Consider the following 24,134-nt stretch of genomic DNA (forward strand, 5'->3'; position numbering starts at 1 on the left):
CAACGTTACCCATGCAGAGCAAGGGGAACAATTACTCCAAGTCTCAGAGCGAGTGACGTTTGAAACACTATTAGCACGCACCCCGCTAACTAGCTAGCCATTTCACATCGGTTACACCAGCCTAATCTCGGGAGTTGATAGGCTTGAAGTCATAAACAGCGCAATGCTTGAAGCATTGCGAAGAGCTGCTGACAAAACGCACAAAAGTGCTGTTTGAATGAATGCTTACGAGCCTGCTGGTGCCTACCATCGCTCAATCAGACTGCTCTATCAAATCATAGACTTAATTATAACATAATAACACACAGAAATACGAGCCTTAGGTCATTAATATGGTCGAATCCGGAAACTATCATCTCGAAAACAAGACGTTTATTCTTTCAGTGAAATACGAAACCGTTCCATATTTTATCTAACGGGTGGCATCCATAAGTCTAAATTTTCCTGTTACTTTGCACAACCTTCAATGTTATGTCATAATTACATAAAATTCTGGCAAATTATTTCGCAACGAGCCAGGCGGCCCAAACTGTTGCATTTACCCTGACTCTGCGTGCCATGAACGCAAGAGAAGTGACACAATTTCACCTGATTAATATTGCCTGTTAACCTGGATTTCCTTTAGCTAAATATGCAGGTTTAAAAATATATACTTCTGTGTATTGATTTTAAGAAAGGCATTGGTGTTTATGGTTAGGTAGATTCGTGTAACGATTGTGCTTTTTCTCGCAAATGTGCTTTTGTTAAATCATCCCCCGTTTGGCGAAGTTGGCTGTCTTTGTTAGGAATCAATAGTCTTCACACAGTTTGCAACGAGCCAGGCGGCCCAAACTGCTGCATATACCCTGACTCTGTTGCAAGAGAAGTGACACAATTTCCCTAGTTAAAAGAAATTCATGTTAGCACTCAATATGAACTAAATATGCAGGTTTAAAAATATATACTTGTGTATTGATTTTAAGAAAGGCATTGATGTTTATGGCTAGGTAAACGTTGGAGCAATGACTGTCCTTTTTCTCGAATGCGCACAACATCGATTATATGCAACGCAGGACACGCTAGATAAACTAGTCATATCATCAACCATGTGTAGTTAACTAGTGATTATGATTGATTGATTGTTTTTTATAAGTTAAGTTTAATGCTAGCTAGCAACTTACCTTGGCTTCTTACTGCAGTCGCGTAACAGGCAGGCTCCTTGTGGAGTGCAATGTAAGGCAGGTGGTTAGAGCGTAGTACTAGTTAACCGTAAGGTTGCAAGATTGAATCCCCGCGTTGACAAGGTAAAAATCTGTCGTTCTGCCCCTGAACAGGGCAGTTAACCCACCGTTCCTAGGCCGTCATTGAAAATAGGAATGTGTTCTTAACTGACTTGCCTGGTTAAATAAAGGTGTAAAAAAAAATTAGAACGGCCAAATCGGTGTCCAAAAATACCGATTTCCGATTGTTATGAAAACTTGAAATCGGCCCTAATTAATCGGCCATTCCTATTGATCGGTCGACCTCTAGTATGTACGTACAGTTACTGTGGGGACAACGTCCTCGACGCACATATTGATGAAGCCAGTGACTGATGTGGTACACTCTTCAATGCCATCGGAAGAATCCCGGAACATATTCCAGTTTGCTAGCAAAACAGTGCTGTAGTTTAGCATCTGCTTCATCTGACCACTTTTTTTATTGACCGAGTCACTGGTGCTTCCTGCTTACATTTTTGCTTGTATGCAGGAATCAGGAGGATATAATTATTGTCAGATTTGGCAAATGGAGGGCAAGGGAGAGCTTTGTACGCATTTCTGTGTGTGGAGTGAAGGTGGTCTAGAGGTTGTTTTTCCCCCCTTTGGTTGCACATTTAACATGCTGATAGAAATGAGGTAAAACTGATTTAAGTTTCCCTGCATTAAAGTCCCCGGCCACTAGGAGCGCCACCTCTGGATGAGCGTTTTTCTGTTTGCTTATGGCGGTATTCAGCTTATTGAGTGCGGTCTTATTGCCAGCATCGATCTGGGATGTTATAAAGACAGCTACGAAAAATACAGATGAAAACTCTAGGTCGAAAGGGTGGTCTACAGCTTATCATGAGATACTCTACCTCAGGCGAGCAAAACCTTGAGACTTCCTTAGATATCGTGCACCAGCTGTTGTTTACAAATATTCATAGTCTGCCACCACATGTATTCAAAGAGGCTGCTGTGGAGCGAGATGGATTCTGGGTGACTTTCTACACATTTTCTCATCAATGAATGACATAAGAGCATTGTGTTTAACACTGTGCATTGTTTAAAAGTGAGAATCGCAGAATGGTGAACTTACTAAATGACTAGAGTTGACTGTGTGATATTAGACTGCTTCTTTTGTAAAATTTTACGTCTGGATTTTAATGATTTGTATTTAATGATTACGTAAAATGTTTTTGTTGTACTGTATGTGTGTTTCTAGTTTTGTTTAATGTTGTGTTAGTGTGTGTAAGTTGTTTTGTCTGAAACGTTGTTCCCCCTGCTGCTATTGGACCAGGTCTCTCTTGGAAAAGAGATGTTATCTCAAAGAGAAAAACCTGTATAAATAAAGGTACTTGAAAAAGGAAACAATTGATCTCAATTTTCTGTTTTCAAAACTACAATTTGTTATGAACAGAGTAGACTTTTTGTAGACTTTAAAAGAAATTGGGTTATTTAGAAGGAATGTAAGGGTGACTTGAGATATTGCACACGTACACTTCACAGAGTAGGTGTTCCCTAACAGAGATATGCAAATACATGCTAGAATGCCCCAATAGGATCTCGCTAGCTTGTTCTTGGCTCTGCCCACCTCCTTGCATGTTTCTGCCCACTGTTTGCTCCCATTGGAGAGCACAGCTTGTCGTTTAGCTTAGGTTAGTTATATAAATCTTTGCTACTAGCTACTGCTGCTAACTTGCTAGCTATTTTAATTAGCTGACTGCTAATGTCAGCCAACGTTAGCTGAACCATAGCTGCTTTTCGGCCTACATAGCGTATTGAAGTTACCTTACAAACAAACCATGCTTAATTGCATCAATGTCATGCAAATCATTACTTGAATAAAAGCAAATTGCCATGAAAAATGGATTTGACTGAGTTGCTGTGTGCGTTGCTGCTTGCTTTTGCAATGAAATAAGTTAGTGTTCTGAAATTCCCTTAAAGCTATGGTGTCAATTTGAGTAACTGGCTTTTACTGCAATTTCAGGTAAAAACTCAATAAAACAAGTCTCTAATATAAGAAATACTTATACATTTCAGCTGTTTCAAAAAAATGGCTATGCTATTAAGAATTTTACAAGCATGCATGCATACAGTTGAAGTCGGAAGTTTACATACACCTTAGCCAAATACATTTAAACTCCTTTTTTTCACAATTCCTGACATTTAATCCTAGTTAAAAGTCCCTATTTTTTTAGGTCAGTTAGGATCACCACTTTATTTTAAGAATGTGAAATGTCAGAATGATTTATTTCAGCTTTTTCTTTCATCACATTCCGTGTGGGTCAGAAATTTACATACACTCAATTAGTATTTGGTAGCATTGTCTTTAAATTGTTGAACTTGGGTCAAACGTTTCGGGTAACCTTCCACAAGCTTCCCACAATAAGTTGGGTGAATTTTGGCCCATTTCTCCTGACAGAGCTGGTCAGGTTTGAGTCTGGTTTGTAGGCCTCCTTGCTCGCACACGCTTTTTTAGTTCTGCCCAGACATTTTCTATAGGATTGAGGTCGGGGCTTTGTGATGGCCACTCCAATACCTTGACCTTATTGTCCTTAAGCCATTTTGCCACAACTTTGGAAGTATGCTTGGGGTCATTGTCCATTTGGAAGACCCATTTGCGACCAAGCTTTAACTTCCTGACTGATGTCTTGAGTTGTTGCTTCAATATATCCCCATAATTTTCGTCCCTCATGATGCCATCTATCTTGGGAAATACACCAGTCCCTTCTGCAGCAAAGCACCCCCACATCATGATGCTGCCAACCCCGTGCTTCAAGGTTGGGATGGTGTTCTTCGGCTTGCAAGCCTCCCCCTTTTTCCTCCAAACATAACGATGGTCATTATGGCCAAACAATTCTATTTTTATTTCATCAGACCAGAGGACATTTCTCCAAAAAGTACGTTATTTGTCCCAATGTGCAGTTGCAAACCGTAGTCTGGCTTTTTTATGGCGGTTTTGGAGCAGTGGCTTCTTTCTTGCTCAGCGGCCTTTCGGGTAACTCATTTTACTGTGGATATAGATACTTTTGTACCTGTTTCCTCCAGCATCTTCACAAGGTCCTTTGCTGTTGTTCTGGGATTGATTTGCACTTTTCGCACCAAAGTACGTTAATCTCTAGGAGACAGAATGTGTCTCCTTCCTGAGCGGTATGACGGCTGCGTGGTTCCATAGTGTTTATACTTGCGTATAATTGTTTGTACAGATGAGCATGGTACCTTCAGGCATTTGGACATTTTTCCCAAGGATGAACCAGACTTGTGGCGGTCTACAGTTTTTTTTCTGAGGTCTTGGCTGATTTCTTTTGATTTCCCCATGATGTCAAGCAAATAGGCACTGAGTTTGAAGGTAGGCCTTGAAATACATCCACAGGTAAACTTTCTATTGACTCAAATGATATCAGTCAGCCAATCAGAAGCTTCTAAAGCCATGACATAATTGTCTGGAATTTTCCAAGCTCTTTAAAGGCACAGTCAACTTAGTGTATGTAAACGTCTGACCCACTGGAATTGTGATTTAAGGGAAATGATCTGTCTGTAAACAATTTTTGGGAAAATTACTTATGTCATGCACAAAGTAGATGTCCTAACCAACTGGTCAAAACCATAGTTTGTTAACAAGACATTTGTGGAGTGGTTGAAAAACTAGTTTGAATGACTCCAACATAAATGTATGTAAACTTCTGACTTCATAGATACCTACCTACCTACCAGTGGAGGCTCCTCAGAAGAGGAAGGGGAGGATCATCCTCTGTGAATTTCATTTAAAAAAATAAAAAAAGACTCTTATGATAAAACTACTAAATATAATCACGTCACCAAATAATGGATTAAAACACTTTTTTTTCAATGAAGGGCTACAGTAGCCTCAACAGCACTCTGTAGGGTAGCACAATGGTGTAGCTGGAGGACAGTTAGCTTCAGTCCTCCTCTGGGTAAATTGACTTTAATGCAAAACCTAGGAGGCTCATGGTTCTCACCATCTTCGATAGACTTGCACAGTTATTATGACAACTTTCAGCATGACCTGACATGTTGTCCACCCAGTCAAAGGATCAGAGAATGAATCTAGTACTGAAAGCATAAGCTACAGCTAGCTAGTACTGCAGTGCATAAAATGTGTTGAGTAGTTGACTCAAAGAGAGGGAGAGGCTGTAGTTGAACAGTTTTGAACAAATTAATGTCTTCCACAATAAAGGAGAAGCAAGGGAGAGCTAGAGAGGGAGAGAGTGTCTTTTCCCCCCCTTACTTAGCTAGCAAATGTGGCTAGCTAGTTTAGCTTACTCAAACACCCTGCTCAAACAGAGGGATGCTATGTTAGCTAGCTCGCTATGACTATCTAATACAACAGTGGAACTCTTCCAAGTCAAGGTCAGCTTTTGTGTCAGTGCTAAACTGCTTACCTACTGTACACGGTTACTCCATGATTGTAGCGGGTTTACTAACGCATTAGCTATGTTGACTATGATGTTACTTTAGCTAATATGGTGGCAACGATGGAGGCTGTATGTAGCGTTTATGATATGGTTTTGCATGTTGTTGTTTTTTAGCCTGGTCATATCCACAAGTGAAGACTTGCACTTCCACATGCAAAGACTTGCACGTAATTGAATCCTCCAATTTATCTCTCGCTAAATTTGTACCTACGTTGTAAACCTTCATTCATAGGCTTGGTTGGGAACATTTGATTATCAATTCAAGTAGCCTAAACCTATCGCTGTTACATTTTACTGGGTGAACGGAATATGAATGACAGTCATCCAATATGCTGTAATATAAATAATGTTATTGAAAAAAATAGCAATCGTCTTCATCTTAAACGGCACTGACCGCTACTTCATACATACATTATATATATTTTTTTAATTTGACCTTTTATTTAACGAGGCAAGTCAGTTAAGAACAAATTCTTATTTTCAATGACAGCATAGGAACAATGGGTTAACTGCCTTGTTCAGGGGCAGAACGACAGATTTTTACCTTGTCAGCTCGGGGATTCGATCTTGCAGCCTTTCGGTTACAAGTCCAACGCTCTAAACACTAGGCTACCTGCCGCCCCATATATACATTTATACATACATACATACATGGTGAGCACTACTGTACCTGTTTCTCACCTTACCTTTCCCTACCCACATTCGCTGCAGTAGGCCTCAGTAACTCCCCAGGTTTGATTTGTGCCCCACACCCAGCTAGGGTGGACTGAGTGGAATGACCAAGCCCCTAGCGAGAACGTCAAAAAGCCACTCTCAATGCGGTGCAATTTCAGTACAGTATTTCATCTAAGGTATTTCATGCTCATTCCCTCAAGACACACACATGGAGAGGGAGGGCGGAAGGGAGGAGGGGCGACTTACAATATGCCTCACCGATGTGATGCTGCTGCTACCGTGGAAACAGGCTTGTTCTATGCCAAGCGAGGCAGCATTCCCAGAATGCAAAGCGTTACTGACTGTCAGGGTAGGGAGGAACCAGTGTCTTAGAGCGGTGGGTTCACACACACACACACACACACACACACACACACACACACACACACACACACTCAACCAAGGTTAATACGAAACTGACGGGAGATGTGAAAGCTTTCCTTAATGTTATGGAGAAAAGGGAGACATTAAAGTTGTCTGTAAATGTAGCCTATGCTATGTGAATGACAATACATCATTGCACGCACGATAGAACAGCAAAGAATGTACTGCGATTTTTGCTCTACCACAATGCTTCTGTTTCATCAAGAAAACAATAACAAATGTACTGGTTTCGATCAGTGGCTCTGTCTCAACTTATGCACCTTTCAACTTCAAAGGTTAAAAAGTTGCAAAATTGATGTTCCAGTCCTAGATTGCCCTTTTAACAGAATCCTTTTAAAGATAAATAATTTAAACCTCAACTGAAGGCACTGACATAAACAATATGAAGTTTCTTATGAGAAATGACTGCATGTTACAGCCCTGAGCATAGATATGGAGAAACCAGGAAGGTAGAGGGTCGATAATGACGATGGAGGGTTTGATTTACAGGTCCTTGAAGCTGGAGAGCCTGTGAGGCAGAGAGAGGCTGTGAGGCAGAGAGAGGCTGTGAGGCAGAGAGAGGCTGGGAGGCAGAGAGAGGCCGTTTTTAAAAATTTGAGAATATAATTAATCTGTTGAAAGGAGAGTCTTGATTTTGTCATTGCATTGACAATTATCTGTCGAATGAGATGAGTCATTCTATTGACTAGGGCTGTGCCGATCCCAATATAGCAAAAAAGATTCCATGGCAAAAATGAAAACACGAAGCAGACAAAACTCTTTAGTCCTTTTAAAACTTGCTGTATATAAAATACTGTGTTCTATAGATTGTAAAATAAACAAATACATTTAACTCATTTGAATTTGAATGGCAACATAATGTTTGTTTCCAACGTTTTCCTAAAGAAGTTAACTCCGATTCTTATTTAGTTTCCTTGCCATGATACTGGTATTGTCCCGGCCCACCTATTGACCGTAGGACTACATTTTATACAAACAAAACACACCGCGAAGTCTGACTGCTAAAAGCAGCAGGGGGCCACTGTGTGTTGGCGTTAACCTGCTGGGTGTGGACGTACAGTGACGCTTCTACATGTTGTATCGACGGGAAATGAATAGAACATGATGGCAGATATTTCTTCTCAGAGGCGATTGGACAGCTAACCGTTGCTTTTAACCATTTTGTCGGCACGGTGTGTTTTGTTTATAACGTTTTGGGAGCACCAATAGTAGAGCACCCGGATTAGGGTTTCTTGGAATGCAAGAACCTCATGGAGAAAAGGCTTTGTAAATGGGTCGATGAGCTTCATCAACATGATCAAGGCAAACTGACTTTTTGTTGTTGTTGTCCTTCCTCGTGCACACTCTATATTCTCCGGCTTGTCTGTATTCTCCATCTGTCGCTCACTCTCTCTTTCACTGCCTCTCCTTTATTCTATTGCTCTCTTCTCACCTCGTCCTCGACGGGCTGCTGCTTCTCTTCCTTTGTCTCTCTCTCTCTCCCCCTCCTCCCTCCCTCCTTCCCTCTGTACAACATGTTCTCTCTCACAGTTCAGTATCATTCAATAGATCAGGTGGACAAACGTGCGTGTGTAAAATGTGTGTGCATGCAAGCGTTTGTTCCATGCATACATACGTGTGTGTGTGTGTGTGTGTGTGTGTGTGTGTGTGTGTGTGCGTAAAAAAATAAAACACATCTACTTAGAATAGAATCCATAATAGGCGCTTGTCACTTGTCTGAGCGACACAAAGCCACTATTTATAAAAGGTATTTTCTATCTGTCCGTCATGCATGCCTTTTAATGAATTATTTCACCCCATGAATATTAATGCTGTATAATATTGAATTAATAACCGGTGATTATGACGGACTGACCAGTGATAATTAACATATTAACAGGATAACTTTAGAAGATCATGGCTGCGTCCATAAATGGCACCCTATTAAGGGCACTATTTTTGGTCCTTAGGGGTCTGGTCAAAAGTAGTGCAATATATAGGGAATAGGGTGCCATTTGGAATGACGACCATGTCTTATTCATTGTTGCTGTTGTGGCTTGTTGAACCCTTGAGTGTACATGGCGAGTCGGGTTTTGTCCCAAATGGCATCCTATTCCCTATGTACTGCACTACTTTTGGCCAGACTCCCAAGGGTCCTGGTCAAAAATAGTGCACTAAATAGGGAATAGGGTGTAATTTGGGACATGGCCCCTTTGTCGGTCTCATCTTAAGTGACAGTGGCTGTCTGTCTGCAAGCTAGCGTGACTATTCATTAGCTCCTCTTATCGTGGTCATTAGCCCTAGATGAATATATACTAGATCCTGTTCATGTCAACTCAGCAAAAAAAGAAACGTCCTCTCACTGTCAACTGCATTTATTTTCAGAAAACTTAACATGTGTAAATATTTGTATGAACATAACAAGAATCAACAATTGAGACATCAACTGAACAAGTTCCACAGACATGTGACTAACAGAAATGGAATAATGTGTCCCTGAACAAAGGGGGGGTCAAAATTAAAAGTAACAGTCAGTGTCTGGTGTGGCCACCAGCTGCATTAAGTACTGCAGTGCATCTCCTCCTCATGGACTGCACCAGATTTGCCAGTTATTGTTGTGAGATGTTACCCCACTCTTCCACCAAGGCACCTGCAAGTTCCCACACATTTCTGGGGGGGAATGGCCCTAGCCCTCACCCTCCGATCCAACAGGTCCCAGACATGCTCAATGGGCTTGAGATCTGGGCTCTTCACTGGCCATGGCAGAACACTGACATTCCTGTCTTGCAGGAAATCACGCACAGAACGAGCAGTATGGCTGGTGGCATTGTCATGTTGGAGGGTCATGTCAGGATGAGCCTGCAGGAAGGGTACCACATGAGGGAGGAGGATGTCTTACCTGTAACGCACAGCGTTGATATGGCCTACAACGTCAACAAGCTCAGTCCGATGATGCTGTGACACACCGCCCCAGACCATGACGAACCCTCCACCTCCAAATCGATCCCTCTCCAGAGTACAGGCCTCGGTGTAACGCTCATTCCTTTGACGATAAGCGCGAATCCGACCATCACCCCTGGTGAGACAAAACCGTGACTCGTCAGTGAAGAACACTTTTTTGCCAGTCCCGTCTGGTCGACCAACGGTGGGTTTGTGCCCATAGGCAACGTTGTTGGTGTAACTCGGGCAGTTGTACCTGTCCCACAGGTGTGATGTTCGGATGTACCGATCCTGTGCAGGTGTTGTTACACGTGGTCTGCCACTGCGAGGATGATCAACTGTCCATCCTGTCTCCCTGTAGCGCTATCTTAGGCTTCTCACAGTATGGACATTGCAATTTATTTCCCTGGCCACATTTGCAGTCCTCATGCCTCCTTGCAGCATGCCTAAGGCATGTTCACACGGATGAGCAGGGACCCTGGGCATCTTTCTTTTGGTGTTTTTCAGAGTCGGTAGAAAGGCCTCTTTAGTGTCCTACGTTTTCATAACTGTGACTTTAATTGCCTACCGTCTGTAAGCTGTTAGTGTCATAATGACCGTTCCACAGGTGCATGTTCATTAATTGTTTAGGGTTCATTGAACAAGTACGGGAAACGGTGTTTAACCTGTTGCGACGAGCAATCCCGTATCCGGGAGCGTAATTATAGCCTCAAGCTCATTACCATAACGCAACGTTAACTATTCATGAAAATCGCAAATGAAATTAAATAAATATATTGGCTCACAAGCTTAGCCTTTTGTTAACAACACTGTCATCTCAGATTTTCAAAAAATGCTTTTCAACCATAGCCACACAAGCATTTGTGTAAGAGTATTGATAGCTAGCATAGCATTAAGCCTAGCATTCAGCAGGCAACATTTTCACAAAAACAAGAAAAGCATTCAAATAAAATAATTTACCTTTGAAGAACTTCGGATGTTTTCAATGAGGAGACTCTCAGTTAGATAGCAAATGTTCAGTTTTTCCAAAAATATTATTTGTGTATGAGAAATCGCTCCGTTTTGTTCATCACGTTTGGCTAAGGAAAAAAACGAAAATTCTGTCATTACAACGGCAAACTTTTTTCCAAATTAACTCCATTATATCGACAGAAACATGGCAAACGTTTAGAATCAATCCTCAAGGTGTTTTTCACATATCTATTCGATGATAAATCACTCGTGGCAGTTTGGTTTCTCCTCTGAACAAAATGGAAAAATGCATGCACCTGGAGATTACGCAATAGTTTCGACGGAGGACACAGAGCGGACACCTGGTAAATGTAGTCTCTTATGGTCAATTTTCCAATGATATGCCTACAAATACGTCACAATGCTGCAGACACCTTGGGGAAACGACAGAAAGTGTAGGCTCATTCCTTGCACATTTACAGCCATATAAGGAGACATTGGAACACAGCGCATTCAAAATCTGGCTCACTTCCTGTATGGAATTTCATCTTGGTTTCGCCTGTAGCATTAGTTCTGTGGCACTCACAGACAATATCTTTGTCGTTTTGGAAACGTCAGAGTGTTTTCTTTCCAAAGCTGTCAATTATATGCATAGTCGAGCATCTTTTCGTGACAAAATATCTTGTTTAAAACGGGAACGTTTTTCATCCAAAAATTAAATACTGCCCCCAGAGGTTCAAGAGGTTAAACCCTTTACAATGAAGATCTGTGAAGTTATTTGGATTTTTATGAATTATCTTTGAAAGCCAGGATCCTGAAAAGGGGACGTTTTCCCCTATCCACAAACAACCACAGTTTAAATCATTGTTGTTTGGCGACTTTTACATTTCTATCTGCTTTTATCCCTTTGTCCTTTTTGTTCCTCCCTGCTTCCCCTCTTCCTCAGGACACATCATTATTCTTCAGTCAGCGTGACACTCTTTTCATGTCACAACGCCAAAGGAAAAAATGATCTCCTTTTGAAAGCACTGTTGAAATACGCTCCCTGGAATATCCTGTTGCCTCCCACTCCATTGTGTGTTAGCATAATGATTAGCATTTCCCAATAGAATGCGCTGCTGTTCAGGCTAGCATCGTTAGCCTGAATTGTAGCATTAGCATATTAGCTAACTGCCTTCTGTAGGTCAACAAGGGGAATGATTAGCATTAGTATTCAGTGAGGATGCCTGGCTTGAACGCTACTGGATGCCCATCCACTTAAACTGAGTGGATTTAGCAGCAGATTTATGAGCAAAGTCTAATCTCATTAGTTCCTGGTCCTCTGCTCACCTCATTGATTACCAAAACGTTAATTTACATCCTATGATTACTAATTAGGCAATTGTACCCTGTCTGAAATCATCCTGTTAGTAGCACATGGGGATGTTTGACACGTACTCCTCTGCCTTAAGTGTTGCCTCTTGCGCCGCTGAATAGGTAGCTTTTCGTTTAGCGCCCAAAAGCTAAGACACTTAAGGAGGGCGGTCACGTGCGCGAGCAGGGCAGATGTCCTGGGCTTGAGCCTCAGTGTGAGCCCAATCGGGAGGAAGTGGTACTTGCTAAGGAAGCATCGTGATGTCCTTTACATTAGCATGTGACATACTCCCATCCTTTCAGATACATATAATTTTCATCTTGGTCCCTGCAATGCTAAACACATAGTAGTTCAATAGATACACTGAGTGTACAAAACATTTAGGAATATTGAGTTGCTCCCCTTTTTGCCCTCCGAACAGTCTCAATTCGTCGGGGCATGGACTCTTTAAGGTGTCGAAAGCGTTCCACAGGGATGCTGGCCCATGTTGACTCTAATGCTTCCCACAGTTGTGTCAAGTTGGCTGGGTGTCCTTTGGGTGGTGGACCATTCTTGATACACACGGGGAAACTGTTGAGCGTGAAACACCAAGAAGCGTTGTAGTTCTTGACACATTTAAACCGGTGCGCCCTGGCACCTACTACCATAACCCTGTTCAAAGGCACTTAAATATTTCGTTTTGCTTATTCACCTTCTGAATGGCACACACATACAATCCATGTCTCAACTGTCTCCAGGCTTAAAAAATCCTTCTTTAACCTGTCTCCTCCCCTTTATCTACACTGATTGAAATGGATTTAACAGGTGATATCAATAAGGGATCATAGCTTTCACCTGGTCAGTCTTGCAAATTGTATTTCCATTTAAAAGACCTTCCATTTATTTATAGATACTCAGGCATGCATCCCAAATGGCACCCTATTCCCTAAATACATTTACATTTCAGTCATTTAGCAGACGCTCTTATAAAGAGTGACTGACAGTAGTGAGTGCATACATTTTTGTACTTTTTCTACTGGTCACCCGTGGGAATCGTACCCACAATCTTGGCGTTGCAAGTGCAATGCTCTACCAACTGTATTGCACTACATACTTCACATTCATATTTTTCTCATTTTATTCAATCGTTATCACATGCTGACCAGACCAGACACGTCGCGTGCGCGAAAAATAAATGTTGCCGAAATTAAAGTTAGCTAGCAAGTGCAAGCTAACTAGCTAAATTGCCATACATGTTTAATGCTTTTCGACATGTCCCCAAATTAATGTCATTGGTTCAGAGTTTGTTTTGATATTTTAACCTGCGTGTCGTGATCGCGTTTGGTGTGGGGGAGTCAAAATTAATTTATGCACGATAGCGCACTATGGCGCACGCGCGCAGCCGGTTTTGGTTCCGTGTCAGAATAATAGTAGAGAGAATGATTAATTTCAGATTTTATTTCTTTCTTCACTTGTGAATTTTAGTTGGTTTACTTTTCTTGTGAGGACTTCTGGTACTCGCAAGTATAGTAAAACGTGTACACACACACACACACGCACACGCCCTAGTGTCCCAGTACAGTAAGTCCCAGGAAAGACTGTAGGAGACCTTGTTTTCAACTCCCCCCCCCCCCCCCCCCAGTGCCGATGTGAACATGTGGGCTTCTTTGTTGACTTGTTCCCCCTGTCTGGAGGCGCTAGTTTTGGAAGGAGACAATGAGTCACGCCTAGAGAGAGAGAGGTGTTTTTTAATTAAGGTTGTCAACAGGAAACCAACACATCTCGGTGTCTGTCTGTCCATCTGTCACCTCCTCTGGCTCTCTGTGTGACGGTCGGTCTGTCTCCTCTCTTGCTTCTTCCCTTTGGCTCTTTCGATCTCGTGGTGTGTGTCTTTTGGTATGTCTCTCTGTCTTGTTCTCTTTCTGAATGTTTGCGTTTCGGTGTGTATATGCATGTCTGTTTGTCTCTTTAAACCCACCCGATTTCCCCTCTCTCTGATTCAAACTCTGTTTCAGCTATGCAGAGTGAGCAGCCAGAGGGAGAAGAGAGGCTTTTCAGTTTTCCCCCTTCGCCCGACACTCCCAGAGGATTGGAGTGTCTATCTTTCTAGCCCAAGGTCTTATTTGAGCCTTGTCAGTTTGGTCAAGCGTGGACCGGGGTGCAATATAGCAGTGAGCTGGGCAGAAGAGTTACACTGTCGCCCCGCTTTCAACCCTTTATCTTCATCACTGTCAAAAAACAATGCTTTGGCGAAACCTCGACCTCATCCAGCTTTACTCTACCGTGTCATATCCTTCAGTGGTCCATTTTTCAAACGCATTTCTTCCCTTTACATGGCTACCCCCTTTAAGACTTCACTAGTGCTTTTTCTCTGCATTGGCGTAGCTCGTGCGTAACCAGGAGCCGTCAGCAATGTGAAACACAGTGAAATGAATCACGCTGATACGCCGGGTCACCTGAGACCTTTTTGGTACACACGTGTACATAGTCCTGGATGGTGGATCTGTCGGGGATGAATGCTCTGCTGCTCTTTGGAAACCCATCTGGTGGGTCAGCTGCAGAGGCAGGGTTGCCTGAGCACACACACTCAATCCTCGGAACCCCAAACTCAACCTCGGAACCCCATATATGCATATATTATATTTAAAAAATGGTTTGTTGCCCTAGCACTACACAGCTGATTCAAACGATCAACGCTCGATGATGAGTTGATTATTTGAGTCAGCGGTGTAGTGCACATACTGCACATGTTGAACACACATACGCACTCGTACAATCAGTCGAACGCACACCTCTAATCCAGTCTGTGGTCACTCTCCTCTCCTTCCCTCTACTCTATCAGGTGGGTCTGCTCTAGGCTGTGTGGTGTGTGTGCGCGTGCGTGCGTGCTAGCCCCTCCAAAGCCCCTCCAACCTACCGGACCACTGCAAATAAGTATTCACTGCAAGCATTCAACACCGGTATCTTTTACCCTCCCCAAGCAAAGGAGATTTTTCTTTTCATTCAAATGACAGTCATTTTTACATTTTTTTTTCTCCATCACAGCCTAGTGTATAAAAGAAAGCTTTATTTGAATAGATGAAGTGCATAGAAAAGGTCATCAAAAAGGCAGATACATTTATTTTTTACTTTTAATATATTGTAACGCCTATCATCTTTGGATAAATGTATCATGAATACCAATTATTCTTTAACAGTATTTTCCAACTCTACTACCAGTCTGTCTCCGTGACAAAATGGCACCCTATTCCCTACGTAGTGCAAAAGTAGTACACTATATATGGAATGGGGTGGCATTTGGGACACGTGTGCTTTTCCTTTGCACATTCAATTTGCCACTCACATTTGATTTAACACATACCCTTCCCTCATCTCTCATTCAAGGCTGACAAGGTAGCCCACAATCCTCTTGGATTTGAAGGCGACCCACAATCCTACAGCGCTTTCTAAGAGAGGATTCAGTGTAGCTATTCCCTCCGCAAGGCAAGTGTAGAGACACAAAGTAGAGTCGCAATTCAACGGCTCAAACACGAGACGTATGTGGCAGGGTCTACAGACAATCACGGATTGCGAAATGAAAACCTGCCCCATCACGGATATCGACGTCTCGCTCCCAGACAAATTAAACAACTTCTTTGTGCACTTTCTCTTTTCCTTTCCTTTGCCCGTCACATCCCATAATATAGAGGAAAATCTGCTCCAGACACTTCCAGACTCCTGTATCTGTTATGTATTGATATTGACTTCTCTTTGATGTTTTGAGGGTGGCTGCTGAAATCCGTGTGTGTGTGTGTGTGCCCTTATTGACACGTCCTCCCACTGCCTGGAGGTAAGGGACAATGTGGCGGTGACTGTGGTGGCATGCCTGACTCCCGATCTCTAGTTGTGACACTGAAAACAGAAACAGACAGTGTGAACACACACTGGAAGGAGGATGGGAGCGAAGATGAATCATCAGAACGCTGTTGGCGGAACACACAACATAAATGCACACTCCTACACAAACCATAAGTATACAAATAGGCAGGTGTGAGATTTGGGAGAAGAAGAGTGAAAAGGAGAGGACGAGAGAGATGAAGAGAGGGAGAGGAAGAGTGAAAAGGAGAGGGAGAGAGATGAAGAGAGGAAGAGGAAGAGTGAAAAGGAGAGAGGGAGAGAGATGAAGAGAGGAAGAGGAAGAGTGAAAACGAGAGAGGGAGAGAGATGAAGAGAGGGAGAGGAAGAGTGAAAAGGAGAGAGGGAGAGAGATGAAGAGTGAAAAGGAGAGAGGAAGAGAGAGAGAGGAAGAGTGAAAAGGAGAGGGAGAGAGATTAAGAGAGGGAGAGGAAGAGTGAAAAGGAGAGAGGGAGAGAGGGAGAGGAAGAGTGAAAAGGAGAGAGGGAGAGATGAAGAGAGGGAGAGGAAGAGTGAAAAGGAGAGGGAGAGAGATGAAGAGAGGGAGAGGAAGAGTGAAAAGGAGAGAGGGAGAGAGATGAAGAGTGAAAAGGAGAGAGGAAGAGAGAGAGAGGAAGAGTGAAAAGGAGAGGGAGAGAGATGAAGAGAGGGAGAGGAAGAGTGAAAAGGAGAGAGGGAGAGAGGGAGAGGAAGAGTGAAAAGGAGAGAGGGAGAGAGATGAAGAGAGGGAGAGGAAGAGTGAAAAGGAGAGGGAGAGAGATGAAGAGAGGGAGAGGAAGAGTGAAAAGGAGAGAGGGCGAGAGATGAAGAGAGGGAGAGAGAAGCTGGATAATGTGACTGGAGCCATTTTAGCAACAGGGAAAATCCAACCCTCTCTGGGCTAGTTGAAGATTCATTCATTAGCTTTTCTATCCTACTCAGCATGAATGAGATGAGTAGAAATAGTGTCTCAGAAGAGGGTCGGAAGTGTATTAAAATATACGACTACCCTGAGATGAGCTCTAACCCCATATCATTATGATGTTATTGTCAAACCTCAAACTACTGCGCAAACCCCCTCGTGTGTGTGTGTGTGACTGCGTGTGTGTGGAGTCATCACGACTCAGTCTATTCATTTACACAACCATTTGATAACCACATCATTCATATGTCGCTCAAACACTCCTTCTAATCCCAATCTGAAGAATGTCATTTTGGAATGTCTTTGCCCCCCAAGACGGACACTTAATTCCACCAGATGCCAAACATCTCTCAAGTCTAGCCTCTTCCGTTTTTATAGAACATGGCTACCTATTCAGCCCTATGGGCCCTGGTCAAAAGTAGTGCTCTATAACGGGAATAAAGTGCCATTTGGGATGCAGCCTTAACTCGAGCGTGCTACGTTAACCTTCAGTCAGTAGTTACTTTGCTCCCGGGAAAAAAACAACAACAAGCCAGCGGTCGTAGGACCTTGTGTGTGTGTGTGTGTGTGTGTGTGTGTGTGTGCGCCTTGTTTGGATTTTTCTGAGGAGATTGTTTGGACAGGAGCGGCTGCTGGTGTTTAAAAGGACAGAGACGTTGGTATATGCACGCACACTCAGATCCACAGAGATAAGGGAAGGAAAAATGGCTTGTTTCACTCCCAGCCCCAGTGAAGTCTTGCAGAATGCAGGTCAGAGAGAGAGAGAGAGAGTATGAAAAATATTCAGCTGTGATACAGTATCTGTGTGGAAATAAAACGTTATGTATGTATAAAACTGGGACAGCGAGTGCGATAGCATTAATCAGTCTGCTCCTGTGTGTTTGTGTAGGAATGTGTGTGTGTGTGTTTTGAAGAGATGGATTCCTTGTGCCTGCAGATACAGTATATCACTCATCTGTATATATGCATCTGCTATATACAGTACTTTGGGGGTCAACATTACCCCCTACCAGGTGTGTGTGTTGAGTATAAAGATGTGCCCAGAAGGTCTCAGGTACAGTACTTGATATGATCCTATACTTGTAACTATCAGTGGGGGGGGTGATATCAATGTCTGTGGCACCTCAGCAGGAGATTCCGTGACATTCGTCTGCGTCTGTCTGTCTGTCTGTCTGTCTGTCTGTCTGTCTGTCTGTCTGTCTGTCTGTCTGTCTTTCTTAGAGATGGCACAAATCTTCATGTCCAGCTCCTCTGTGCTCTATTGTGTGCAGTATTTTACAGTTTCGTGTTTGACCCAGGTCTGATATGCGTGCACCTAAACATCTGGTTTCTGTCCTCCCGTTAGAAGGGGGTGTGTGTTTTGTGGTGTGTATGTGTGTTTTTTGTATGCCCCAAACCACCCATTCTTCCCATATGTTCCCAGGGAGTTAGGTCGCCCAGTTAGTTTCAAACGTCGTGTACTCTCATCCACTAACCTGAAGCTTATAAATGAATGAATTATGCAACAGGTGGGTCTAATCCTGGTTGCTGATTAGTTAAGGCCGCATTCCATTCCTTGTCTATTCCACAAGTAACCACCGGCTAAGGCTATGATGCAATATACTCTCATCAACCCAACAATGCAATTTTAAACTTGATCTCCACTGTAACAAATAATAATAATCTAGACATCATGTCCCCTTTCTTTTAGACGACAATTTGGTTTTCAACAGCAGCCATTTCTATAAAGCTTGCTGTCTGTCTGACCTTTTTCAATATTGAAATTTGATCTCCACTGTCCCAGGTCAGGATGAGACCTCTTTTCTCAGCCAGTGGAAATCATGAATAAGCATAATATTTATGGATACATACAAAGAAATGTCAAAAGAAAAACGGGCCAAACGAAACGAAATGCAGCTAGTTTGCTGTGTTTCCAGTTTGAAGTGATTGTGCTAGCTGTGTAGTTGGCTAGCACCTCTGAACATTGTCCTGACGAGAGAGCACATTTTCTATGCCGGGCGAAATCGCTCCTCATTAGCTCATTGTAAATGTCACTACAAATAAATGTCACTACAAAACAGCCTGAACAAATGCAAATGCAGCTACTTTGCTGTTATTCTGTCTGCACTATTTGGACATGACTTTGTTAGCCGTAGTTGGCTAGCGAGCAACCAAGGGATATGAACGTTGCCAGGCAGCATGGCAACAGAACATTAGAACGAACGACTTGGATACAGAATAAAAGACTTCATGACTGGGTCGCGTCTTTGGCAACCTAACCGATCGAATGAACGACCAGCCGGCTTGGGTAGCAACCATAGATTTGTGTCAGGACTATATCTCGTGGAAGGATGAAATAGTATGAATAAAAAATGTTTTTGAATCCAAAATATATAAATCGTTATTGAAATATGTTGGTAACCAGTTGTGTAAAAGTGATGACACCCTCGAAGCCGGTGTTTGGAGGATATATTGGCACGGTTTGCCGGCCATCGACTTCGTACCAATATTTCCTCCAAATACCGGCTTCTCTGGCATTGTCACTTAAATGCCTGTACACTGACGAATGCTGCAACAGTTAATATTGATATTAAATATAGCAATTAATATGGCTTATTGTTGCCCAATAAACTGCAGCACCAGTCATCAGTGTGCAGGTATCGATCTAAATTTCATGACTTTTAGCCCAACTCCCCTGTGTGTGTGTGTGTATGCACTCCCCAAACCATTCTGTGTCTCTTCTCGCTTCTCTCTACCAGGGAGATGACCCAGATAGACCAGTCCATGACTGCTGAGCCCATATGTCTCTGGTCAGATTTAGTGTACTGATTTAGTTACAGTTCATATAAGGAAATCAGTCAATTTATATAAATAAATGAGGCCCTAATCTATGGATTTCACATGACTGGGCAGGGGTGCACCCACTGGGGAGCCAGTTCCAGCCAATCAGAATAGTTTATTTTTTCCCCCACAAAAGGGCTTTATTACAGACCGAAATACTCCTCAGTTTCATCAGCTGTCCGGATGGCTGGTCTCAGACGATCCCGCAGTTGAAGAAGCCAGATGTGGAGGTCTTGGGCTGGCGTGGTTACACGTGGTGTCATGCATAGGTGTAATAGGTGGCAGGGAAGTCAGGCGCAGGAGAGTCAAATGGAGTGTAAAACCCCGTGAGAGCCCTCTGTGGCCAAGAAACAGTGGGGTTATGACAAACTAACCAGGGTAGGCCTAGCACCACAGAATACGCAGGAGAATCAATAAGGAAAAGACTAATCTTCTCCTTGTGACCCTCCTGCGTTATCATACACAAAGGTGCGGTTACCTCCCTGATAAACCCTGACCCTGGTCGACTATCTAAGGCATGAATAGGGAAAGGCATATCCACAGGAACAATAGGGATCCCTAAACTATGAGCTAGACTTTTATTAATGAAATTCCCAGCCACACCTGAATCTACTAGCGCCTTATACTGGGAATGCAGTGAAAAATCAGGAAAAGAAACAGAGACAAACATTAGTGCAGCAGAGGGCTCTGGATGAGAATGGTGCCTACTCACCTGGGGTGACGCCAGAATGCCCTGCCTGCCCTCTCTATTCCCAGAGGAACCAACCCGGCACCGACCAGCAGTGTGCTCTCTGCGACCTTGAATGGTGCTCGAGCGGGAACCCCCTCCGGTCTCCCTGCGCACCATCCCTCCCAAATCCATAGGTTCGGGAGAGAGGGTGCGGGAGGATGGAACAACCAGACCCCGATCTAGACGTCCACGAGTAGCCAGCATGTTGTCCAGCTTGATGGACATGTCCACCAGCTGGTCGAAGGTGAGGGTGGTGTCTCTACAGGCCAGCTCCCGACGGACGTCCTCGCGTAGACTACAACGGTAATGGTCGATCAGGGCCCTGTCGCTCCATCCAGCGCCGGCAGCCAAGGTCCTAAACTCCAAAGCAAAATCCTGTGAACTCCTCGTCTCCTGCCTCAGATGATAGAGAAGCTCACCCGCTGCTTTGCCTTCAGGTGGGTGTTCGAATACTATCCGGAATTGGCGGGTGAACTCCTCAAAATGGTCCAGCGCCGCATCCTCCCTACTACACACAGCGCTGGCCCATTCCAGGGCTTTCCCGGTGAGGCATGAGACGAGGGCGTAACTCTTCTCACGGTCAGATGGTACTGGGGAGGCCGTGGCTAGATATAAATTCAGCTTAAGGAGGAAACCCTGGCAGCCAGCGGTATCTCAGTTGTATCCCGTAGGTAGGGATAAATGGATCTTAGATTCCGGAGAGGAAAAAATGTTCACGGGAGATTCTGGTTGTGGTGGTGGTGGCGCTGGAGAAACTCCCTGTCTCTCCCAGCGATCCATTTTCATGACAATGTGATCCATGACGGAGCTGATAACGTCAAGCTCCCTCGCTTGTTCCTGAACGCGTTCCTCCAGCTCCATGGGCATAGTGTCCTCTCCTGCTGACTTCATATATTGGTCAGAGATTCTGTCATGCATAGGTGTAGGTGGCAGGGAAGTCAGGCGCAGGAGAGTCAAATGGAGTGTAAAATGGAGTCTTTTAATAAAGTCCACGGAGTATGCTCCATAACACTAAATGTACATAAACAAACAAACAGGGGTACGAGGACCCGACGCGCACCTATACAACAATCACACTACACTGACAATAAAACAATCTCTGACAAAGACATGAGGGGAAACAGAGGGTTAAATACACAACAGGTAATGAATGGGATTGAAAACAGGTGTGTGGGAAGACGAGACAAAACCAATGGAAAATGAAAAAAGGATCAATGATGGCTAGAAGACCGGTGACGTCGAACGCCGAGCACCGCCCGAACAAGGAGAGGCAACGACTTCGGTAGAAGTCGTGACACGTGGTCTGCAGTTGTGAGGCCGGTTGGACGTACTGCCAAGTTCTCTAGAGAAATGAACGTTAAATTCTCTGGCAACAGCTCTGGTGGACATTCCTGCCGTCCGCATGCCAATTGCACGCTCCATCAAAACTTGTGGCATTGTGTTGTGTGACACAACTGCCCATTTTAGTGGCCTTTTACTGTGCCCAGCACAAGGTGCACCTGTGTAATGAGCATGCTGTTTAATTAATCAGCTTCTTCTGTCATTCTGCCCCTGAACAAGGCACTTAACCCACTGTTCCTAGGCCGTCATTGAAATTAAGAATTTGTTCTTAACTGACTTGCCTCGTTAAATAAAGGTAAAATAAAATACAAATTCTTGACATGCCACACCTTTCAAGTGGATGGATTATCTTGGCAAAGGAGCAATAACAGGGATGTGAGATGTGCACAAAATGTGAGAGAAAAGGTTTTTGTGCGTATGGTACATTTCTGGGATCTTTTATTTCAGCTCATGAAACAGGGGGCCAACTTTACACGACCAACACTTTATGTTTGTTCAGTGTGTGTGTGTATAGGAAATACGGTGCTTTTTGGGATGTAACCTATGTGTGCTTATGCACACCAGTAACTCACTCCTCTCCTCCTGATTCACCAGGGAGGTAACCCAGATAGACCAGTTCCTCCAGGAGACGGCGGCGCGGGAGGCCAACGCCAAGGTGCGCCTGCAGCAGTTCATCGAGGAGCTCCTGGACCGTGCCGACCGTGCCGAGAAACAGCTGCAGATCATCAGCAGCTGCGGGACCACGCCCAACGGCAGCATGGGACGCTGCAGCCTGCCCGGCACCAACAAGGGCTCCAACAATGGACGCCAGGTGAGCTGATCTAAGACCAGTTTTGCTTTTGATTACACAAATGGTTAAGGTAAGCTGACTCTAGATCTGTAGCCTGCCAGGCTCCAAAAGGGCAACAAATGCCAAGTGATCTGGAGTTGAGAGAGGAAGTTGACCGTATAGTAGACAAACAAAAGTCAGATTTGTGTGAGGGCAGCCTAATGGTTAAGCGTTGGGGAAAGTAAGCTGATCCTAGATCTGTGTCTGGTGATCTGGAGTGGAGAAGAAGTTGCCCTGGATACTGATCTGAGGTCAGATTTGTGTGTGGGAATCTAATGGTTTTAAGCATATACTGCGTGTGTGTTTACTGAATAGAATAGTTGTAGTTGTACATTCCTTTAAATATAGTCCTTGCATAATTAGTCAACATAACATAAGTCACTTATATAATTGGTTCTACAACTGCATATGTTACTTCCAGGTCAAATAAATGGGGTCATTTTTTGGGGTGGTATTGGTATCTTTTAAATGATCCGTGACGAAAATAAATAAATGATTTTGGAGCGACATGAAAACAGGCAGTTTGATAATCTAACCTAGCATGTGGATGTCTGTCTGAGACCCAAATGGCAACTTATACCCTACATAGTGCACTACTTTTGACCAGAGCTCTATGGGTCCTTGTCAAAAGTAGTGCACTATATTGGGAATGGGCAGCATCTTATCACTTGGGCTATTAGAAACAGGCAAGGCGGGCGTGTTGTGATACGTGTCGACTCACCACAATTTAGCTTTTAATTTGATCTGGGACGATAGTGAGTGTGTTCAATATTTATTAAACAGAAGGGCAGAGCGCTGGACTGTGAATAGCGGAATTGGACAGAGAAGGAGAAGTGTGTGTGTGTGTGTGTGTGTGTGTGTGTGTGTGGCCGCTGGTCATGTCACCACTCTATTTTTTCATTTACCTCAGAGGTATAATTGGTTGTCTAGGTGTTAGTCATTACTACATTACTATTACTATAATAGGTGTTAGTCATTACTACATTACTATTACTATAATAGGTGTTAGTCATTACTACATTACTATAACTATAATAGGTGTTAGTCATTACTACATTACTATTACTATAATAGGTGTTAGTCATTACTATATTACTATCACTATACTAGGTGTTAGTCATTACTACATTACTATTACTATAATAGGTGTTGGTCATTACTACATTACTATCACTATACTAGGTGTTAGTCATTACTACAGTACTATTACTATAATAGGTGTTGGTCATTACTACATTACTATCACTATAATAGGTGTTAGTCATTACTATATTACTATTACTATAATAGGTGTTGGTCATTACTACATTACTATCACTATAATAGGTGTTAGTCATTACTATATTACTATCACTATAATAGGTGTTAGTCATTACTACATTACTATTACTATAATAGGTGTTAGTCATTACTACATTACTATTACTATAATAGGTGTTAGTCATTACTACATTACTATAACTATAATAGGTGTTAGTCATTACTACATTACTATTACTATAATAGGTGTTAGTCATTACTATATTACTATCACTATACTAGGTGTTAGTCATTACTACATTACTATTACTATAATAGGTGTTGGTCATTACTACATTACTATCACTATACTAGGTGTTAGTCATTACTACATTACTATTACTATAATAGGTGTTGGTCATTACT

At 43.1% G+C, this 24,134-nt stretch overlaps 1 protein-coding gene across 1 annotated transcript in view; it reads left to right on the top strand.

Annotated features, from left to right (window-relative positions):
• The window catches only part of LOC115145833 (F-box only protein 41-like), a 73,122-nt gene that overhangs the window by 16,689 nt on the left and 32,299 nt on the right, over window positions 1-24,134 (top strand). The window contains exon 3 of the mRNA XM_029687385.2: window positions 22,235-22,451. Coding sequence (XP_029543245.1) covers window positions 22,235-22,451 — 217 coding nt within the window. The remainder of the gene's footprint in view (window positions 1-22,234; window positions 22,452-24,134) is intronic.

Source organism: Oncorhynchus nerka, linkage group LG18 (genome assembly GCF_034236695.1).
Source record: "Oncorhynchus nerka isolate Pitt River linkage group LG18, Oner_Uvic_2.0, whole genome shotgun sequence".
Taxonomy (NCBI): domain Eukaryota; kingdom Metazoa; phylum Chordata; class Actinopteri; order Salmoniformes; family Salmonidae; genus Oncorhynchus; species Oncorhynchus nerka.